This window comes from Pristis pectinata, chromosome 1 (genome assembly GCF_009764475.1).
Source record: "Pristis pectinata isolate sPriPec2 chromosome 1, sPriPec2.1.pri, whole genome shotgun sequence".
Classification (NCBI taxonomy): domain Eukaryota; kingdom Metazoa; phylum Chordata; class Chondrichthyes; order Rhinopristiformes; family Pristidae; genus Pristis; species Pristis pectinata.
The window spans coordinates 63,717,614-63,737,036 of record NC_067405.1 but is presented as its reverse complement, the minus strand read 5'-3'; the positions used below and the strand labels follow the sequence as shown (position 1 = coordinate 63,737,036).

The 19,423-nt window shown below is 46.1% G+C and overlaps 1 protein-coding gene across 2 annotated transcripts in view; it reads right to left on the bottom strand.

Annotated features, from left to right (window-relative positions):
* The window catches only part of iqca1 (IQ motif containing with AAA domain 1), a 169,207-nt gene that overhangs the window by 53,792 nt on the left and 95,992 nt on the right, over positions 1-19,423 (bottom strand). For both annotated transcript variants that reach the window (XM_052018883.1, XM_052018892.1), the window contains exon 12: positions 1,023-1,081. In XM_052018883.1, the coding sequence (XP_051874843.1) occupies positions 1,023-1,081 (59 nt within the window). The remainder of the gene's footprint in view (positions 1-1,022; positions 1,082-19,423) is intronic.

Genomic DNA, 19,423 nt, shown 5'->3' with positions numbered 1-19,423 from the left:
CCAAGGAATGAAGTCCTAGCCTGCCCATCCTCCCCCATAACCCAGTCCCTTGAGTCCTGGCAACATTCTCATAAATCTTTTCTGCATGAAATACTTGAAGCTAAGATTTTTTGTTAATCTTTGTATTACTTAATATTAATGTTCAATTAATTGACATGACTGTTTTAAATATATTCATTATTATAGTTTTACAACAATTTTTTGAGGTTTTAATTATTGAAATGTATTTTAAATGATTCTCTATGTCTTTGATCATCAGAGAGATCCATAAACAGTGGAAAAGGCCTTTAATGGCTTGAGCTATTAAAAGGACATCAGGGTGGCCTTGGGAGACAAGGCCTCAACATCCACTGCTAAAGTCTTAGTTACCACTCACTGGATGCTTGTTCCAACATTGACACCAAAACACTGGGAGCTGTGCAGCCACAAAAGGTAAATGCGGCTGTGAAACTTAGTAGGGGGGTATATCTGAGGCAAAGGCTATCTAAGCTTATCTACAATTGGTGCCATTGGTTCGGTCTCAGATGCTGTATTATGCTGAACTGGAGGCATTGCACTTTAGGAAGGATAGCAAAGCCAGAAAGAGTACAGAAGGGATTTACGAAAACTGTGCCAGAGATGAGGGAATTTAGTTATCAGGAAAACCAAATAACTTACGAGTATTCTACCGAGAGCAAAAAAGGTTAAGGGACACATTTTACAGAGGAGTGTGGAATTCTAAAGGACTTTGAAGAAATAATGAGAAACTACATCCACTGACATAAGGGTCAGTAATCAAAGTATAGCACAAGATAAAAAGAACTGGCAACAACTTTTTAAATGCAGCAGGCTGTTACAATACGTGTAAATTTTTTGAAGAATGTTGTTTGAAGAAAAGACAAAACTTGGGTTCAGTTAACTGAAATTTATTTCTGGAACTTTTAAAATCTGAAATAATTGTCTGATTGAGATAAAGTCATTTTATTGCTTGGGGAATATTTCTTTGAAAGACAGGATTCAACCATTTCCAGTTTGATTATTACCTGTTAGCAGTCAGATCTTTTCCTTTCTTCTTCTTCTTCTTTTCTTTCTTTGATTTTTTCTGCATGAAACACGGAAACAAAATAAACTCTCAGATTTTAAATTACTCTTGTGAATTTATTTCAGTTTCAAATGTATGTGCAAAGCTTATAGTGTTTATTGACAGGGAAATCAATGGCTAGGATATAACACTGTAGAATTACAATTATGGGCTAGGAGCTGATGAGTATTCAGATCAAATTCCACATTGTGAAATTATTCAGGGGTAAATACCACAAAAACAAAATCATAGGAAGATCAAACAGTAAAGCACAGAAATATGCTCTTCAGCCTACCATGTCTGCACCGACCATAATGTCAATTTAACTAATCCCACCTGCTTCCTTCCATTCTTTGCCTGTTCATGTGTCTGTCTAAATGCCTCTTAAACATTGCTATCATATCTGCTTCTACCACCTCCCCGATAGCTTGTTCCAGGCACCTACCACTCTGTGGAAAAAAACTTGCCTCACAAATCTCCCTCTCCCTTCAAACATATGCCCTCTAGTATTTGACATTTCCAACCTTCAAAAATTATTTACATTTCTATCAGGTTACCCCTCAGCCTCCAGAGAAAACAATCCATGTTCATTCAACCTCTCCTTACAGCTAATACTCTACAATCCTGGCCACATTCTGATGAACCTCTTTTACACCTCCACATCCTTCCTGTGGTGTGGTGACCAGAACTGCACACAGACTCCTAATGTGGTCTAACTAAAGTTTTATGCAGCTGCAACATGACATCCTGACTTTTATACTCAATTCCCCAACCAATGAAAGCAAGCATATTGTTCACTTTCTTCACCACCCTATCCACTTGCATCACCACTCGCAGGGAGCTATGGACTTGCACCCCTAAATCCCTCTGTACATCAATACTCCTAAAAGTCTTGCCATTTACTGTATACTTTCCTCTTGCATTTGACCTCATGAAGAGCAACACCTCACATTTGTCAGTATAAAACTCCATCTGTCATTTCTCTGTCTAAATTTCCAACATCTATATCCTGCTATATCCTTTGACGACCTTCCTCGCTATCCACCACTCCATCAATTTTCCTGTCATCTGCAAACTTACTAACCAGACCACCCACATTTTCATCCAAATATTACAAAACATTTTCATTACAAATATTATATATTACAAACAACAAAAGTCCAGCACTGACCTTTGTGGAACATCACTGGTCACAGACCTCCAATCAGAAAAACACCCTCTACCGCTGTCCTTTCTCTATGACCAAGCCAATTTTGGATCTAATTTACCAACTCACCATGGATCCCATGTGACTTAATCTTCTGGACCAGCCTACCAAGAGGGACCTTGTCAAATGATTTACAAGAGTCCATGTTGACAACTGCCACTGCCCTACTCTCCAATCACCTTTGTTCCTTCCTCAAACAACTCATTCAAATTTGTGAGATAGTATCTCTCCCACACAAATAGAGGATTGGTTAACCAATAGAAGGCAGAGAGTTGGGATAAATGGGTGTTCCTCTGGTTTGCAATCAGTGGTGAGCAGGGTGCTGGGCCTGTAACTGTTCACGATATACATTAACGATTTGGAAGAGGGGACTGAGTGCAGCGTATCTAAGTTTACTGATGACACTAAATTGAGTGGAAAAGCAAATTGTGCAGAGAATGCAGAGAGTCTGCAGAGAGATATAGATAGGTCAAGTGAGTGGGCAAGGGTCTGGCAGATGGAGTACAATGTTACTAAATGTGAGGTCATCCACTTTGGAAGGAAAAATAGAAAATCAGATTATTATTTAAATAGTGAAAGATTGCAGCATGGTGTTGTGCAGAGGGACTTGGGAATGCTTGTTCATGAATCACAAAAGGTTGGTTTGCAGGTGCAACAGGTTATCAAGAAGGCAAATGGAATGTTGGCCTTCATTGCTAGAGGGATTGAATTTAAGAGCAGGGAGGTTATGCTGCAACTGTACAGGGTACTGGTGAGGCCACACCTAGAGTACTGCATGCATTTCTGGTCCCCTTACTTGACGAAAGATATACTGGCTTTGGAGGCGGTGCAAAGGAGGTTCACCAGGTTGATTCCGGAGATGAGGGGGGTTAGTCTACCAGGAAAGATTGAGTCGCCTGGGACTATACTCGCTGGAATTCAGAAGAATGAGAGGGGATCTTATAGAAACTGTGGCGACTCACCGTCTAGTCGGGCAAACCGGCTCGGCAGTCGGGTCGCGTGGCGTCGGAGCGACGAGGCCCAAGATGGCGGCGGGCCTCGTCTTTCCAAGCGACGGGGAGAACCCGCGCGCGGGAAAGTCCTGATGATGTAGGACTTACATCATTGCCGGTTGTTTTGGGCGGGAACTTTCTCCCTTAAAGGGCCCGCACAAGGCGGGAAAATAAACCAGTTCTGTTTGGCAATCCTCCGAGTAGAGTCTTGTTTTATTCCGCGGTAGCAACCGCTACATTGGTGACCCCGACGGTCCAAACAGCTTTTGGACCCGCGAAATGGACGACAGCGCAGCAGCCAACGCAGTGGCCCTCAAGCTGCCCACCTTTTGGACACTTCGGCCCAGTGTCTGGTTTGACCAGGCCGAAGCGCAATTCCACCTTCGGCAGATCACCTCCGACTCCACGAAGTACTACCATGTGGTTAGCTCTCTGGACCAGGAGACAGCCGCCCAGGTTGGATACTTCATCCAGTCGCCTCCGGAGGAAGATAAGTACCCGGCTTTCAAAGACCTTTTGATTAGGACCTTCGGCCTCTCCCGTCGTGAGCGCGCCGCCCGCCTGCTTCATCTGGATGGCCTGGGGGACAGATCCCCATCCGCCCTAATGTATGAGATGCTGGCATTGGCCGAGGGACACAAGCCATGCCTGATGTTCGAACAGGCCTTCCTCGAACAGCTCCCCGATGACATCCACTTGTTGTTAGCTGACGCCGACTTCAGCAACCCCCGTGAGGTGGCTGCCCGGGCAGATGTCCTGTGGAGGGCCAAGCGCGAGAGCGGTTCGTCCGTCAGTCAAATCACCAGGCCGCGAGCCCAACGCCCGCCTCGCCCGGCCCCAGCAACCGAGCAGCCACGCCCCAGGAACGCAGACGACGACACGGGTGACCAGCTGTGCTTCTACCATCAGAGGTGGGGTGCGGAGGCCCGTCGATGCCGCCCACCCTGCAAGTTTCAGGGAAACACCAGGGCCAGCCGCCGCTGATGGCTACGGCAGCTGGCCGCCGACAGAGCCTCCTCTTCGTTCAGGACAAGAAATCTGGACGGCGTTTCCTCGTTGATACTGGAGCGGAGGTCAGTATTTTGCCCCCCCGACAGGCCGCGACACTCGTGACAGGCCACCAGGTCCTCTACTCAATGCCGCCAACGGTACAACGATACGGTCTTTTGGCACCCGTACGCTTCAATTACACTTTGGCGGCAGCCGTTTTACCTGGACCTTTACCCTTGCCACCGTCGCCCGACCACTCCTAGGAGCCGATTTCCTTCGGGCCCACAACCTGTTAGTCGACCTGCGAAGGAAGCGTTTAGTCCACTCTAGCACTCTCCGGACCTATCCCCTGGGAGAAATCAGCCCACCAGCCCCGCGCCTGGACTCCATTTCCCTTTCTGGCGATGATTTCGCCAAGCTCCTAGCCGAATTCCCATCGATTTTGGCACCTTCGTTTACAAATTCTAGGCCCACACATGGGGTACGACACCACATCATTACCACAGGGCCACCCCTTCATGCCCGAGCACGATGATTACCTCCAGACAAGCTCCGCCTGGCAAAGGAAGAGTTCCGTCACATGGAGGAGCTGGGGATTGTTCGCAGGTCAGACAGCCCCTGGGCCTCCCCCCTGCACATGGTCCCCAAAGCCACCGGAGGGTGGAGGCCCTGCGGCGACTACCGCAGGCTGAATGACGCCACCACCCCGGACCGCTATCCCATCCCTCACATCCAGGACTTTGCAGCGAACTTACACGGGGCCCGCATCTTTTCCAAAGTGGACCTCGTTAGGGGATACCACCAAATCCCGGTCCATCCGGATGACATCCCCAAAACTGCGATTATCACCCCATTCGGCCTGTTCGAATTCCTTCGGATGCCGTTCGGCCTTAAGAACGCTGCGCAGACCTTCCAGCGGCTGATGGACGCGGTAGGCCGAGACCTGGACTTCGTGTTCATTTACTTGGACGACATACTGATCGCCAGCTGTAACCCCCAGGAACACCTTTCCCACCTCCGCCAGCTGTATTCCCGCCTCCGCGATTTCGGCCTCACGATTAACCCGTCCAAGTGCCAATTCGGACTTGAGTCTATCGATTTCCTCGGCCACAAAATCACCAGCGACGGGGCAACACCCCTACCCGCCAAGGTGGATGCTATCCGCCATTTTGCCCGCCCTGACACAGTCAAAGGCCTACAGGAATTCCTTGGGATGGTCAACTTTTACCATCGTTTCATCCCTGCAGCAGCCCGTATCATGCGCCCTCTGTTCTCACTGCTGGCTGGTAAGGGCAAGGACATCACCTGGACTGACGAGGCTGCGGCTGCTTTCGTTAAGGCCAAAGACGCCCTGGCAGACGCCACGATGCTGGTACACCCCAGGACTGATGTCCCGACTGCCCTCACGGTAGATGCGTCCAACACCGCGGTGGGTGGGGTACTGGAACAGCTACTCGAAGGCCGCTGGCAACCCTTGGCATTTTTCAGCAAGCACCTTAGACCGCCCGAACTGAAGTACAGCGCTTTTGATCGGGAACTTCTAGCGCTGTATCTGGCGGTCCGGCATTTCCGATACTTTCTAGAAGGCAGGCCTTTCACCGCTTTCACCGATCATAAGCCTCTGTCCTTTGCCTTCTCCAAAGTCTCCGATCCCTGGTCAGCTCATCAGCAGAGACATTTATCCTACATTTCCGAGTTCACAACTGACATCCAACATGTCTCCGGAAAGGATAATGTCGTTGCTGATGCACTTTCCAGACCAACCATCCACAACCTATCCTTGGGTGTCGACTACACGGCCCTAGCTGACGCACAGCAAGCCGACGACGAACTGCCCAGCTACAGAACCGCAGTCTCGGGTCTGCAGCTCCGAGATTTCTTGGTTGGTCCAGGTCAGCGGACCCTACTTTGCGACGTTGTGACTGGTCAGCCCCGCCCTATAGTCCCTGCAGCCTGGCGGAGACACGTTTTTGACTCGGTACATGGGTTGGCGCACCCGTCCATCAGATCTACTGTCCGACTGGTCGCCAGCAAGTTTGTCTGGCATGGCCTGCACAAACAGGTCAGTGAGTGGGCCAGGACTTGTCCGCACTGCCAGATGTCAAAAATCCAGCGACACACCAAGGTCCCACCACAGCAGTTCGAGCCTACCCGTAGGAGGTTCGACCACATACACGTCGACCTCGTGGGCCCTCTGCCGGTTTCAAGAGGAGCCCGGTACCTCCTTACCATCGTGGACCGGTTCACGAGGTGGCCTGAGGCAACCCCCCTGGCTGACATCACAACCGATTCCTGCACCCGGGCGCTGCTCACAACTTGGGTCTCACGTTTTGGCGTTCCGGCCCACATCACTTCAGACAGAGGCACCCAATTCACTTCCAGTCTCTGGGCTGCATTAGCGAACCTGCTAGGGACGCAGCTGCACACCACCACGGCCTACCATCCTCAATCAAACGGGTTGGTGGAACGTTTTCACCGCCATCTGAAATCGGCCTTGATGGCCCGCCTGAAGGGTCCTAACTGGGTTGACGAGCTGCCTTGGGTCCTGCTCGGCATACGCACTGCCCCCAAAGAAGACCTCCGGACTTCGTCAGCTGAGCTTGTATACGGGGCGCCACTAGTTGTCCCCGGGGATTTCATACCTGCCCTTCGGGACCAAGGGGAACAACCCCCAGCAGTCCTACAAAGACTGCGCGAGAAGCTTGGCGCCTTGGCCCCGATTCCCACCTCACGGCACGGTCAAGCCCCATCCTGCCAGCCCAAGGAACTACGGGACTGTAAGTTTGTTTTCGTTCGCAGGGGCACACCTCGGGTGCCATTGCAACAACCATATGAGGGACTGTTCCGAGTCATACGGAATAACGGATCCACTTTTATTTTGGACATTGGAGGCAGGGAACAGGTTTTCACGGCGGACCGCCTCAAACCGGCCCATTTGGATCTGCAACAGCCTGTCGAGGTTGCCACGCCGTGACGCAGAGGCCGCCCCCCTAAGCGGCAGCTGGCACAGCCCACGGACCTTGGGGACTGTCTTGCCGGTTCTGGGGGGGGGGGGGGGGGTTGTGTGGCGACTCACCGTCTAGTCGGGCGAACCGGCTCGGCAGTCGGGTCGCGCGGCGTCGGAGCGACGAGGCCCAAGATGGCGGCGGGCCTTGTCTTTCCGAGCGACGGGGAGAACCTGCGCGCGGGAAAGTCCTGATGACGTAGGACTTACGTCATTGCCGGTTGTTTTGGGCGGGAACTTTCTCCCTTAAAGGGCCCGTGCAAGGCGGGAAAATAAACCAGTTCTGTTTGGCAATCCTCTGAGTAGAGTCTTGTTTTATTCCGCGGTAGCAACCGCTACAAAACACATAAAACTAAGAAGGGGATAGATAAGATAGAGGCAGGAAGGTTGTTTCTGTTGGGAGGTGAGACTAGAGCTAGGGGACATAGCCTCAAGATTCGGGGGAATAGATTTAGGACGGAGATGAGGAGAAACTGCTTTTCCCAGAGAGTAGTGAATTTGTGGAATTCTCTGCCCAGGGAAGCAGTGGAGGCTATCTCATTAAATATATTTAAGACAATGTTAGATAGATTTTTGCATAATAGGGGAATTAAGGGTTATGGGAAAAGGCAGGTTGGTGGATCTGAGTCCATGGCCAGATCAGCCATGATCTTATTGAATGGCAGAGCAGGCTCAATGGGCCATGTTCACTTTAATAAGAACATAAGAAACATGTTCCCTAATAAGTCCATACTTTTCCAAATGTGTAAAATCCTGTCCCTAAGAATCTTCTGCAATAATTTCCATACCACTGACACAAGGCTCACTAGCCTTTAATTTCCTGGAACATCCATTTTGTCCTGAACTGCCGTGCAAAAAACAAATGTAATCAAACAAGGCAACAGAAATGTCACTGAATCTACCTGTCTTTGTTTCTTTCTCAATTCCTCTTTAATATATTAGAGAATAGTCAATAAATTAATCTCAAAAGGTACTTTATTAATAAAAGAACTTGCAGAGAGCCAGAACAATATTTCTACTGTGTGCTTATTTCACAGACTCCCAGGCAACTTTTGTACTAAACAGGGCAGCACAGTGGTACAGCGGGTAGTGCAACCTGTGTTCAATCCTGATCTTGGATGCACTTTGTGTGGCAATTGAAACCTCTCCCTGTGGCTGTGTAGGCTTCATCCAGGTCCTCCAGTTTCTTCCCGCATCCTAAAGATGTGCTCGTAGGTTAAGATGCAACTATAAATTACCCCTGGTGTAGGTGTGTGGCATGAGAATTGGGGGCATGCGAGAGAGAATAGGCGACAGGGAGATAAGTAGGGGAATGGGACTAACAGGCATGCTCTAACAGCCACCATAGACTCAATGGGACAAATGGCCTCATTCTGCATCATGAATGATAAGAAATATAAATATGAAAAATACAGACGGCAGTTAGTCACACAGCACAATTCCTAAAATGGTACATAACCAAAGTAACAAATGTTACACAACCAATCATCTTAAAGTTAAAGGAGAAAGGGGCACTAATGAATAATGATCTAATTTATTTATCTATATGCCAACAGAATGAAATCAGCAACAGGAAATGTCTGGCTGCAGCTTAATCAACGCAAATTCATTTAAGCAAACAAATTGGTTTGATATATCTGGGTCAAAAGTCAGTAGTCTGATGAATGAGCTTCACCTTGGAACACTGACTCTTTCCTGAGTTTACTGGCACAACCCTATGATGGGATCCAATGGTAAACTGGATATTCCAAGGGCCAGCAGCTCTCAGATAATTAGAGAGGTCCTCATAATCTTTTCAATTACAGGCGTCTGGAACCACCCCCAAATGGCTTTGATAGCCAGTGAATCCTAGGTTCTACAGTACAACCCCTACCCTCCCTCTTAATCTGCCACCTCCTAATATCTATACAGGCCCGCACTGAACCTGCAGCCTCTTACACCCTGGACCCATATCTGGCAGCAATCAATGCATTTATTCATTGCCTGTTTATGGCCTGGTTCCTATGAACAAATCAATCTGGGACCTTCCAACAAAAGAGAATTGAAAACCACAAGACATCAATAGGCAGCCTGCAGCTTCAATTGTCCCAGATTAGTTGGCTTTTGTTAACATGGGAGACTTACGCTGCCAAACTTCAGTCATTCTGTGCTTCTGGTTCTCACAGCCATTACTACATATTGCGCCACATTCTAAGTTTCAAGGACAACACACACACACACACACACACACACACACACACACACACACACACACACACACACACACACACACACACACACACACACACACTTAACACTGCCTTTGGCCCCTATAATTTCCTTTCTCATTTCCCATTTATTTCCTTCATCAGTCATATAAGGTCTAAAAAGCGCAAGATCTGGAAAGATCGAATAATTCACGCAACAAGATTGTTCTTGCTTTCTGCCAGTGGTTTGCGAAGGGTATCTCATTTACATAGATCAAAATTTAAACCATTGGAGTCACTCAGTAACTTTCAGTATTGAAAGCCCCAAGTCTCCAAGATCAGTGAAAACAATCCTGATCAAATGGGACTTTTTTCAAAGCAATAAATATTGCCCTGGCTATTTGGGCCTGTACTTTTTACGGTGGTCGAAACCCTGATAGGCATTTTGCAAACAGAATATTTTAAAACTTTAGATTAGGTCAAACTGTGTTAGGAAGCTGAAGTCCTTAACTGAGGCAAGGCTAATTTTGATGACATATGACAAGAACTTGCAAAGGATGATTGGGAGGAGGCTATTAGCAGGTAAAGAGACATTTGGTAAGTGGGAGGCTTTTAAAAGTGAGGTAGGGAGAGTTCAGGGTCAACATATTCCTGTTCGAGTAAAGGGCGAGACTGGCAGGATTAGGGAACTATGGTTGACAAGGGATATTGAGGCTCTGGTCAGGAAAAAGGAGGCATTTGTCAGGTATAGGCAGCTGTGATCAAGTGAATCCCTTGAGGAGTACAAGGGATAGAACATAGAACAGTGCAGCACAGGAACAGGCCTTCAGCCCACAATGTCTGTGCCAAACATGATGCCAAATTAAACAAAACCTCTTCTGCCTGTACATGATCCATATCTCTCCATCCCTTGCATATCCATGTCTGACAGCCTCTTAAACACCACTATTGTGTCTGCTTCCACCACTACCCGTGGCAGCCCATTCCAGACTTAAAAAAGAAATCAGAAGGGCATAAAGGGGACGTGAGATATCCTTGGCAGATAAGGTAAAGGAGAATCCTAAAATAGTCCACAAGTATATTAAGAGCAAAAGGGTAAATACGAGAATCCTACAAGATTCCATAAGAATCTCCCACTATTGGAAACAGCATCAACTCTATCCTACCAGACAACCTGGACCAATTGCAATTCGCCTATCGCCGAAACAGGTCTACAGCAGATGCCATCTCCCTGGCCCTACACTCAGCTCTGGAGCATCTGGACAGTAAAGACACCTACGTTAGACTAGTGTTTATTGAATACAGCTCTGCCTTCAATACAATAATCCCAAGTAAGCTTGTCACTATACTCCGAGACCTAGGACTCAACACCTCCCTCTGTAACTGGATCCTTGACTTTCTAACAAACAGACCGTAATCAGTGAGGATAGGCAGCAATACCTCCGGCACGATTATTCTCAACACCGGTGCCCACAAGGCTGCGTCCTCAGCCCTCTACTCTACTCCCTATACACTCAGGTCTGTGTGGCCAGATTCTGCTCTAATTCCATCTACAAGTTTGCAGATGATACTACCGTTGTAGGCCGTATCTCAAGCAGCGATGAGTCGGAGTACAGGAAGGAGATAGAGAGCTTAGTGGAATGGTGTCATGACAACAACCTTGCCCTCAATGTCAACAAAACAAAAGAGCTGGTCATTGACTTCAGGAAAGGAGGCGGTGTACATGCACCTGTCTACATCAATGGTGCTGAGGTTGAGAGCTTCAAGTTCCTGGGAATGAACATCACCAACAGCCTGTCCTAGTCAAATCACATAGAAGCCACGGCCAAGAAAGCTTACCAGTGGCTCTACTTCCTCGGAAGGCTAAAGAAATTTGGTTTGTCTCCTTTGACTCTCACCAACTTTTACAGATGCACCATAGAAAGCATCCTATCTGGATATATCACGGCTGGGTACGGCAACTGCTTTGCTCAGGACTGCAAGAAACTGCAGAGAGTTGTGGACACAGCCCAGTGCATTACAGACACCAGTCTCCCCTCCTTGGACTCTGTCTTTACCTGTCATTGTCTTGGTGAAGCAGCCAGCATAATCAAAGACCCCACCCACCCGGGGCATTCTCTCTTCTCTCCTCTTCCATCGGGTAGAAGATACAGGAGCCTGAAGGCACGTACCACCAGACTTAAGGACAGCTTCTACCCCACTGTGATAAGACTATTGAACGGTTCCCTTATACGATGAGATGGACTATGACCTCACAATCTAACTTGTTGTGACCTTGCACCTTATTGCACTGCACTTTCTCTGTAGCTGTGACACTTTACTCTACTGTTATTGTTCTTACCTGTACTACATCAATGCACTCTGTACTAACTCAATGTAACCGCACTGTGTAATGAATTGACCTGTACGATCAGTTTGTAAGACAAGCTTTTCGCTGTACCTCGGTACAAGTGACAATAATAAACCAATACTAATACCAACCCTCTCCACATCCACTCTATCCAGGTCTTTTAATGTTCGATAGGTTTCAATGCTGGTGTCTTCAACAGTGAAGACTGATGCTAAATACATATTCAGTACATCTGTTATTTCTTTGTTCCCCTTTACTACTTCTCCAGCATAATTTTCCAGCAGTCCGATGTCAACTCTTGCCTCTTTTACTCTTTAGTAATCTGAAAAGACTTATGATATCATCTTTTATATTATTGGCAAGCTTACCTTCATATTTAATCTTTTCTCCCCTTATTGCTTTTTTAGTTGCCTTCTGTTGGTTTTTAAAAGCTTCCCAATCCTCTAGGTGCCCACTAATTTTTGCAATATTGTATGCCTTCTCTTTTGCTTTTGTGCTGTCTTTGACTTCCCTTGTCAGCCGTAGTTGCCTTATCCTCCCTTTAGAATGCTTCTTCTTCTTTGGGATGAACTGATCCTGCATCTTCTGAATTACTCCCAGAAACTCCAGCCATTGCTGCTCTCCTGTCATCCCTGCTCGGGTTCCCTTCCAATCAACTTTGGCCAGCTCCTCCCTCGTGCCTCTGTAGTTACCTTTACTCAACTGTAATATCGATACATCTAATTTTAGCTTCTCTCTCTCAAACTGCAGGGTGAATTCTATCATGTTATGATCACTGCCTCTGAAAGATTCCTTTACCTTAAGCTCCCAAATCAAATCTGGTTCATTGCACAACACCAAATCCAAAATTACTTTTTCCCTAGTGGGCTCAACCACAAGCTGCTCTAAAAAGCCTTCTCGTAGGCATTCTACAAATTTCTTCTCTTGGGATCCAGTGCCAACCTGATTTTCCCAATCTACCTGCATATTGAAATCCCCCATGACCCCTGTAACATTGCCCTCCTTACATGCCTTTTCTATCTCCTGTTGTAATTTGTACCCTACATCCTGGCTACTATTTGGAGGCCTATATATAGGTCCCATCAGGGTCTTTTTATCCTTGCAGTTTTTTAACTCTGCCCACATGGATTCTACATCTTCTGATTCTATGTCACTCCTTGCTAAGGGTTTGATTTCATTTTGGACCAACAGAGTCACCCCACCCTCTCTGCCTACCTGCCTGTCTTTTCGATAGGATGTGTATCCTTGGATGTTTAGCTCCCAGCTGTGATCTTCTTTCAGCCACAACTCTGTGATGCCCACAACATCGAGGCTGCCAATTTTGAATTGCGCTATAAGCTCATCCACTTGTTTCGTATACTGTGTGCGTTCAAATATAACACCTTCACCACCAGAAACTTGTCTCCATGTTGCCTGAAGTGAAATTCTTATCTGTTTCTAAACTTTTTCTTTTTTTTATTCTGAAGACTTCAGTAACCTCTCCTGCATTCTCCTTCTCTTTTCCTTTATCTATACTTTTCCGATCTCTTGAAGCCAGCCCCCCAACTATTTAGTTTAAAGCCCTATCCACAGACCTAGTTATGCAATTTGCCAGGACTCTGGTCCCAACGTGGTTCAGGTGGAGCCTGTCCCATTGGAACAGCTCCCTCCTTCCCCAATATTGATGTCAATGTCCCACGACTTCAAACCCACTTCTCTCACACCAATCTTTGAGCCACACATTCAGCTCTCTGATCTTATTGACCCTGTGCCAATTTGCACGTGGCTCAGGTAGCACTCCAGAGATTACCACCTTTTGGTTCTGCTTTTTAATTTAGTCCCAAGCTGCTCAAATTCCCTCAGCAGAACCTCGTTCCTTGTTCTACCTATGTCTTTGGTACCCACATGGACCATGACAACTGGATCTTTCCCCTCCCATTCCAAATTCCTCTGCAGGTCAGATGAGATGTCCCAAACCCAGGCACCAAACAGGCAACACAGCCTTCAGGACTCTCGATCCTTGCAACAGAGAATTGTGTCCATTCCCCTGACTATACTATCCCCAATTACAACTACATTTCTCTTCTCTCCCCCCCTTGAATGGCTCCCTGAACCTCGGTGCCATGCTTAGGTTGGTCATCCTTCTTACAGCCCCCACTCCCATCCACACAAGGAGCAAGAATCTCAGACCTTTTGGACAAGCTCAAGGACTGAGGCTCCTCTAGCACTACCTCTTAGATCCTCCTACCTGCCTCACTTGCACTCACACCCTCTTGTCGCTGACCATAGACCGAAGTTGAAGCAGTTAATCTGATGGGTGTGACTGCCTCCTGAAACACAGCATCCAGGTAACTCTCCCCCTCCCTAAAGTGTTTGAATGTTTGAAACTCAGATTCCAGGTCATCAACTTTGATCCTGAGTTCCTTGAGTAACCAACACTTGCTGCAGATGTGGTCACCAGGAACCACAATGGGGTCCACCAGCTGCCACATCATGCAGCTACAACACATCACCTGATCCTGCATCCCTACTTGGTTTAATTAGTTGTAATTTGGTGCCTTTTTATTTAACTACTATAAAATCCTTACCTGTTCTTGCCTACTACTCACCTGTGCATCCTCGCTGAAGCCTCTTGAGCCAAAGCCTCAGCTCCCACTCCTACACTGGCCCATATTCACAATGTCCACTCTGCTGTACTCTACCTTCCTTTTATTGGCTGATTTGCCACACACTTAGTCAATCAGTCACAACTTCAAAAAGAAAAGCTGCTAGCTCCTCCCCTCTTCTGCTCTGGCTGTTGCAACTGGAGAAAATAAGCTCTCAACTGAAAAAACAAGGCATAGGGCGTGTTTTCCTTCATCAATCAGGGCACTGAGTAGAAGAGTTGGAACGTCATGTTACAGGTGAACAAGATATTGATGAGACCAGACTTGCAGTATTGTGTGCAGTTCTGGTTGCCATGCTATAGGAGGGATGTGATTAAGCTAGACAGAGTGCAGAAAAGATTCACATGAATGTTGTCAGAATAGGAGGGCTTGAATTATAAAGAGACATTGGATAGGCTGGGACTGTTTTCCCTGAGGGGTGACTTTATAGAGGTTTATTAGATCATGAGGAGCATAGATGGGATATTTAGTCAAAGTTTTTCCCCCAGAGTAGGGGAGTATAAAACTAGAGGGCATAGGTTTAAGGTAAAATATTTAAAAGGGACCTGAGGGGCTGCTTTTTCACACAGAGAGTGGTGGGTATATGGAACAAGCTGCCAGAGGAAGCTGTAGAGGCGGGTATATTTACGTCTACGAGACATTTGGACAGGTACATGGATAGGAAAGGTTTAGAGGGATATGGGTCAAATCTAGACAAATGGGACTAGCTCAGGCAGACAACTTCATCGCCATGGATGAATTGGCCAAAGGGCCTGTTACTGTGCTGCATAACTCTATGAAGCCAATATACTTGTGGGGTACATTCAGGGTGGGGCAGGGAGTGGGACCCAGAATGACAACACAGCAGGTGGGGAGGCTGACTCATATGTAGAAAATAGTACAGGCACATCCAGTGGGAAGAGCAGATGGAGACAAGTGGGGGAGCATGAAACAGCTCATCGGCTTAACTGGATTTTCTTTAATGCAAGAAGCCTTAGTTGAGCAGGATAAGCTGAGAGCGTGAATCACCACAAGGGAGTATGACGTTGTTGCAATCTTAGAAACATAACTGAGGGAGGGACAGGACTGGTAGCTTAATATTGCTGGGTACGGAAGTTTCAGGTATGACAGAGGGGGTTACTAAAGGGTAGGGAGTGTTGCACTGCTGATCAGCGAGAGCATTATAGCAGTATTCAGAGAGGATTGGCCAATGAAGCTTTATGGGTGGAACTTAGAAATAAGAAAGAGGCAATCACTTTGATACTATAGGCTTCCTAATGGTCAGTGAGAATTAGAAGAACAGAGATGTGGGTAAATTGCAGTAAGGTGTAAAATCACTAAGGGTGGTAGTAGTTAGGGATTTGAACTTTCCCATTATTGACTGGGATTGCCTTAGGATAAGGGGCTTAGATGGGGTGGAATTTGTAAATTGCATCCAATGGCTTTTTAAAGCAGTATATAGAGAGTCCTTCAAGGGGTGGGGCTGGGCTCAGCCTTGGATTGGGAATGAGCTGCCAGAGGAGGTGATAGAGGCAGAAACAATGACAATTTTTCAAGGGCATTTGGACAAGTACTTGGATAGGAAAGGAGTAGAGAGATACAGGCCTAATGTAGGCAAATGGGATTAGCGTAGATAGGCACCGTGGTCAGCATGGACAATTTAGGCTGAAAAAGATCTTTCTGTGATGAGTTGAATGTTATAGAGCATGGAAACAGGCCCTTCTGCCCAACTTGTCTGTGCTGACCCAGGTGCCTTCCTGAGCTAGTCCCATTTGCCTGCATTTAGCCCATATCCCTCTAAAGCTTTTCTTTTCCATGTTCAGCTCTATGAATCCATGTCCTATCAGAGTTCCTTTAAATCATGTCTTTTTGCTGATCTGTTGCTGAGTTTACTCTTTGTTTCTTTGTGCTTATGGTTGTAGGTTGCATGGTTATGCCATGATTTAGCTTGGTTATCATGAAACTGGGTACAATGGGCATAATAACATCATGTGCTGTATGACTGATGCCAGACAGACATAAACATTGCTTCAGGCAGTTGCACTTGGCCAATTTCCTGGTGGTTGCTAATCAACCCTGAATAGTTGCTATTTTGATCTAATGTACACAAAATAGCTTTCAAAAGCGACTTTTGTATAAAATGCAAACACAAATGGGTCTGATTACAGGCAAAAGATTCTATGGGAAAGGAAATACATTCATGGTTAACTAAAGAAATTAAAGTGGAATTAAACTGAATGAAAAGGCCTATAATTTTGTTTTAAAGAAGAGCTATTTTCCTGAAGATTGGGGGAATTGTAGAAAGGAGCAAAGGAAGACTAAAAATTTGTTAGAGGGTGAAAAAAGAAATACAAGAGTAAATCCAATAAAGAACATAAAATTTAGATTGTAAAACCTTCCAAAAATTCATAAAAATGAAGAGAGTAGCAAAGTAAATGTTCTTCACTCAGAAACTGAGACAGGGTTATTGATGCTGAGGATTAAGGAAATGTCAGAGACATTAATAAATATTTTACATTTACTTCACAGGTGAAGGCTCCAAAAGCAGACCAAGAATAATAAACCATTATGGAGCAAAAGGGAGAGAGGAAATTAAAACAAGTATTATCACTAAAGGAAAAAACTACTAGGTTGACAAATCCCCACAAACTGATGTCTATATGCAAGGATAGTGCATGGATAGTTTTGACAATTGTTCACTAGTTCTAAGATTCTGGAGAGATCCCAAGAATTTAGAAAACCACAAATGTAACATGGGTTTTGAAGAAAGACATAAAGAAAGTGGGTCATTTAGCCTAAGACCTCTCAATGGGAAAATAGTGGAGTCCATTATTAAGGAAGAAGTAACAAGGCACATAGAAAATCATAGTACTCTAAGACAGTCAATATGGTTTTTGAAATGAAAATCATATTTGACAACCTTATTAGAGTCCTTTAAGGATAGACAAGCAGGTCTGATAAAGGGAAAACAAAATGAGTTATATACTTAGACTAGGTATTCAATAAGATGCTATATAATAGTTTATAAGATCAGGACATGTTATTGGGTGTAATATAATAGAATGGATGGAGAATTAGTTAACTGAAATTGGAAAATTCAACGTTCATACCATTGGGTTGTAAGCTACCCAAGCGGAATACGAGATGTTGTTCTTCCAGTCTGAGTTTGGCCTCACTGTGGCAGTAGAGAAGTCCAAAGACAGACAGGTCAGCGTGAGAATGGAAAAGAAAGTTGAAATGGCATGCAACTGGAAGCTCAAGATGGCTGTTGTGCTTTCTGATATGAACACTGAATTTTCCAATTGTAGGTAACTCACACTCCCTGAGTTCTTTTCCCACCTGTCCACCCAGGGCCTCTCTCCCTTTGTTCACCTTTTCCATCCTCCCCTCCCCCTAATCCTCACCATTACCTAGATTCGTTACCCTTACCCATCTGGTTCCACCTCCCTTATCTGGTTCCATTTATCACCTCCCAGCTTCTGCCTCTCCTTCCCCCTCCCCTCCTCCATCACATCTCCATCTGCCCAATCGTTTTTTTCCTTACCTGTTTGTATCTATCACCCACCAGCCTCTGTCTCAAAACTACTCTTTACCCCTCCCCCATCTGGCTCCATCTGCCCATCATTCCCCACCTCACCTGATTCCACCTATCAGCTAACAGCCCCCGTTTCACCCTCCTTTTCACCTCTTTATACAGGCCATTTTCTCTCTACGTTCTCAGTTCTGATGCACGACCTCAATCTGAAATGTGGACCAGCCCTTTGCCGCCAACAGATGCTGGTTGACCCACTGAGTTCCTCCAGCGATTTGTTTTTTTGCTCCTATACCTGACATATGCTTTTTTCTTTTCCCTGATCAAACCTTCAATATCCTTCATTAACCAGTGTCCCCTAAACTTACCAACTTTGCCTCTTACCTTTGCAGGAACATGCTGATTCTGAACTCTTACTCTCTTGTTTTTAAACACCTCCCATTTATGAGCTGTTGTTTTCCACCCCAGTAGCTGCTTCCAATCTACTTCTCCCAAGCCCACCTTCCCCCAGTTTAGTGCCCTAACTCAAGGTCCAATTCTACTTTTCTCTATGACTACCTTGAAGTTTACTAAACTATGGTGACTTATAATCCAGTTGAACTTAGTCTAAATACAGTCAATCAATACATATTTCCCACATGAATCATGTAACCAGAAATCAATTGAAGACAGTTAAAATGTAAGGTTAGCATTAAATCAGTTGTTTCAACACTGGGTCATTTTCTGGCAGTGCCACTGAAGAATGGCCTGGCTGTGAGTGGGAAGAGCAGAGAGCAGTTTAAAAAGGTGTAAGTTTCAAAAGAGCATTTTATTTTCCTTCCCAGAGACCTGGCGGAGAGTGGGTGGAGCAGAAACAATTTCAATAGGTGTAAGTTTCAAAGGAAGGTTTTTTATCCTTCCACAGACTCAGCGGCCTGGCAGCATATAAAAGGAGGTGTGCTTTAGCGAATGGCCATTTTGAAGCCGTCATTGTAAGAGTGGCTGCTGTGAGGTTGTAGTGATTGTGTTTGAGGTACAAGTCCTTAGGCTTTGTCTTGAGAGGCTTCGGCAAGGAGGCTGAACAGTGGCAAGGTCCTTTACTTTCCTCTGTAGTCTTGGTGGTTTAGGGATGGCAATTAGTGCAGTTATATGCTTCTCCTGAGGATGTTGGATATCAAGAAAAATTCCAGTGTCCGTGGTGACTATAACTGTGGGAAGTGTGTCCAGCTGCAGCTCCTGACTGACCACATAGAGCGGCTAGAGTTGCAGTTGGATTTAGTCAGGAGCATCCAGGATGCTGAGAGCATCATAGGGAGGAACTTTAGAGCGGTGGTCACACCGAAAGTACAGGGAACAGTTAGTTGAGTGACCACCAGGAAAGGCAGAGGGGATAGACAAGGAGTGCAGGATTCCCCTGAGGCCATTCCCCTCTGTAACAATATCTTATTTTGGACACTGCTGGAGGTGATGGCCTTTCAGAGGAGAGCAGCAGCAGCAGC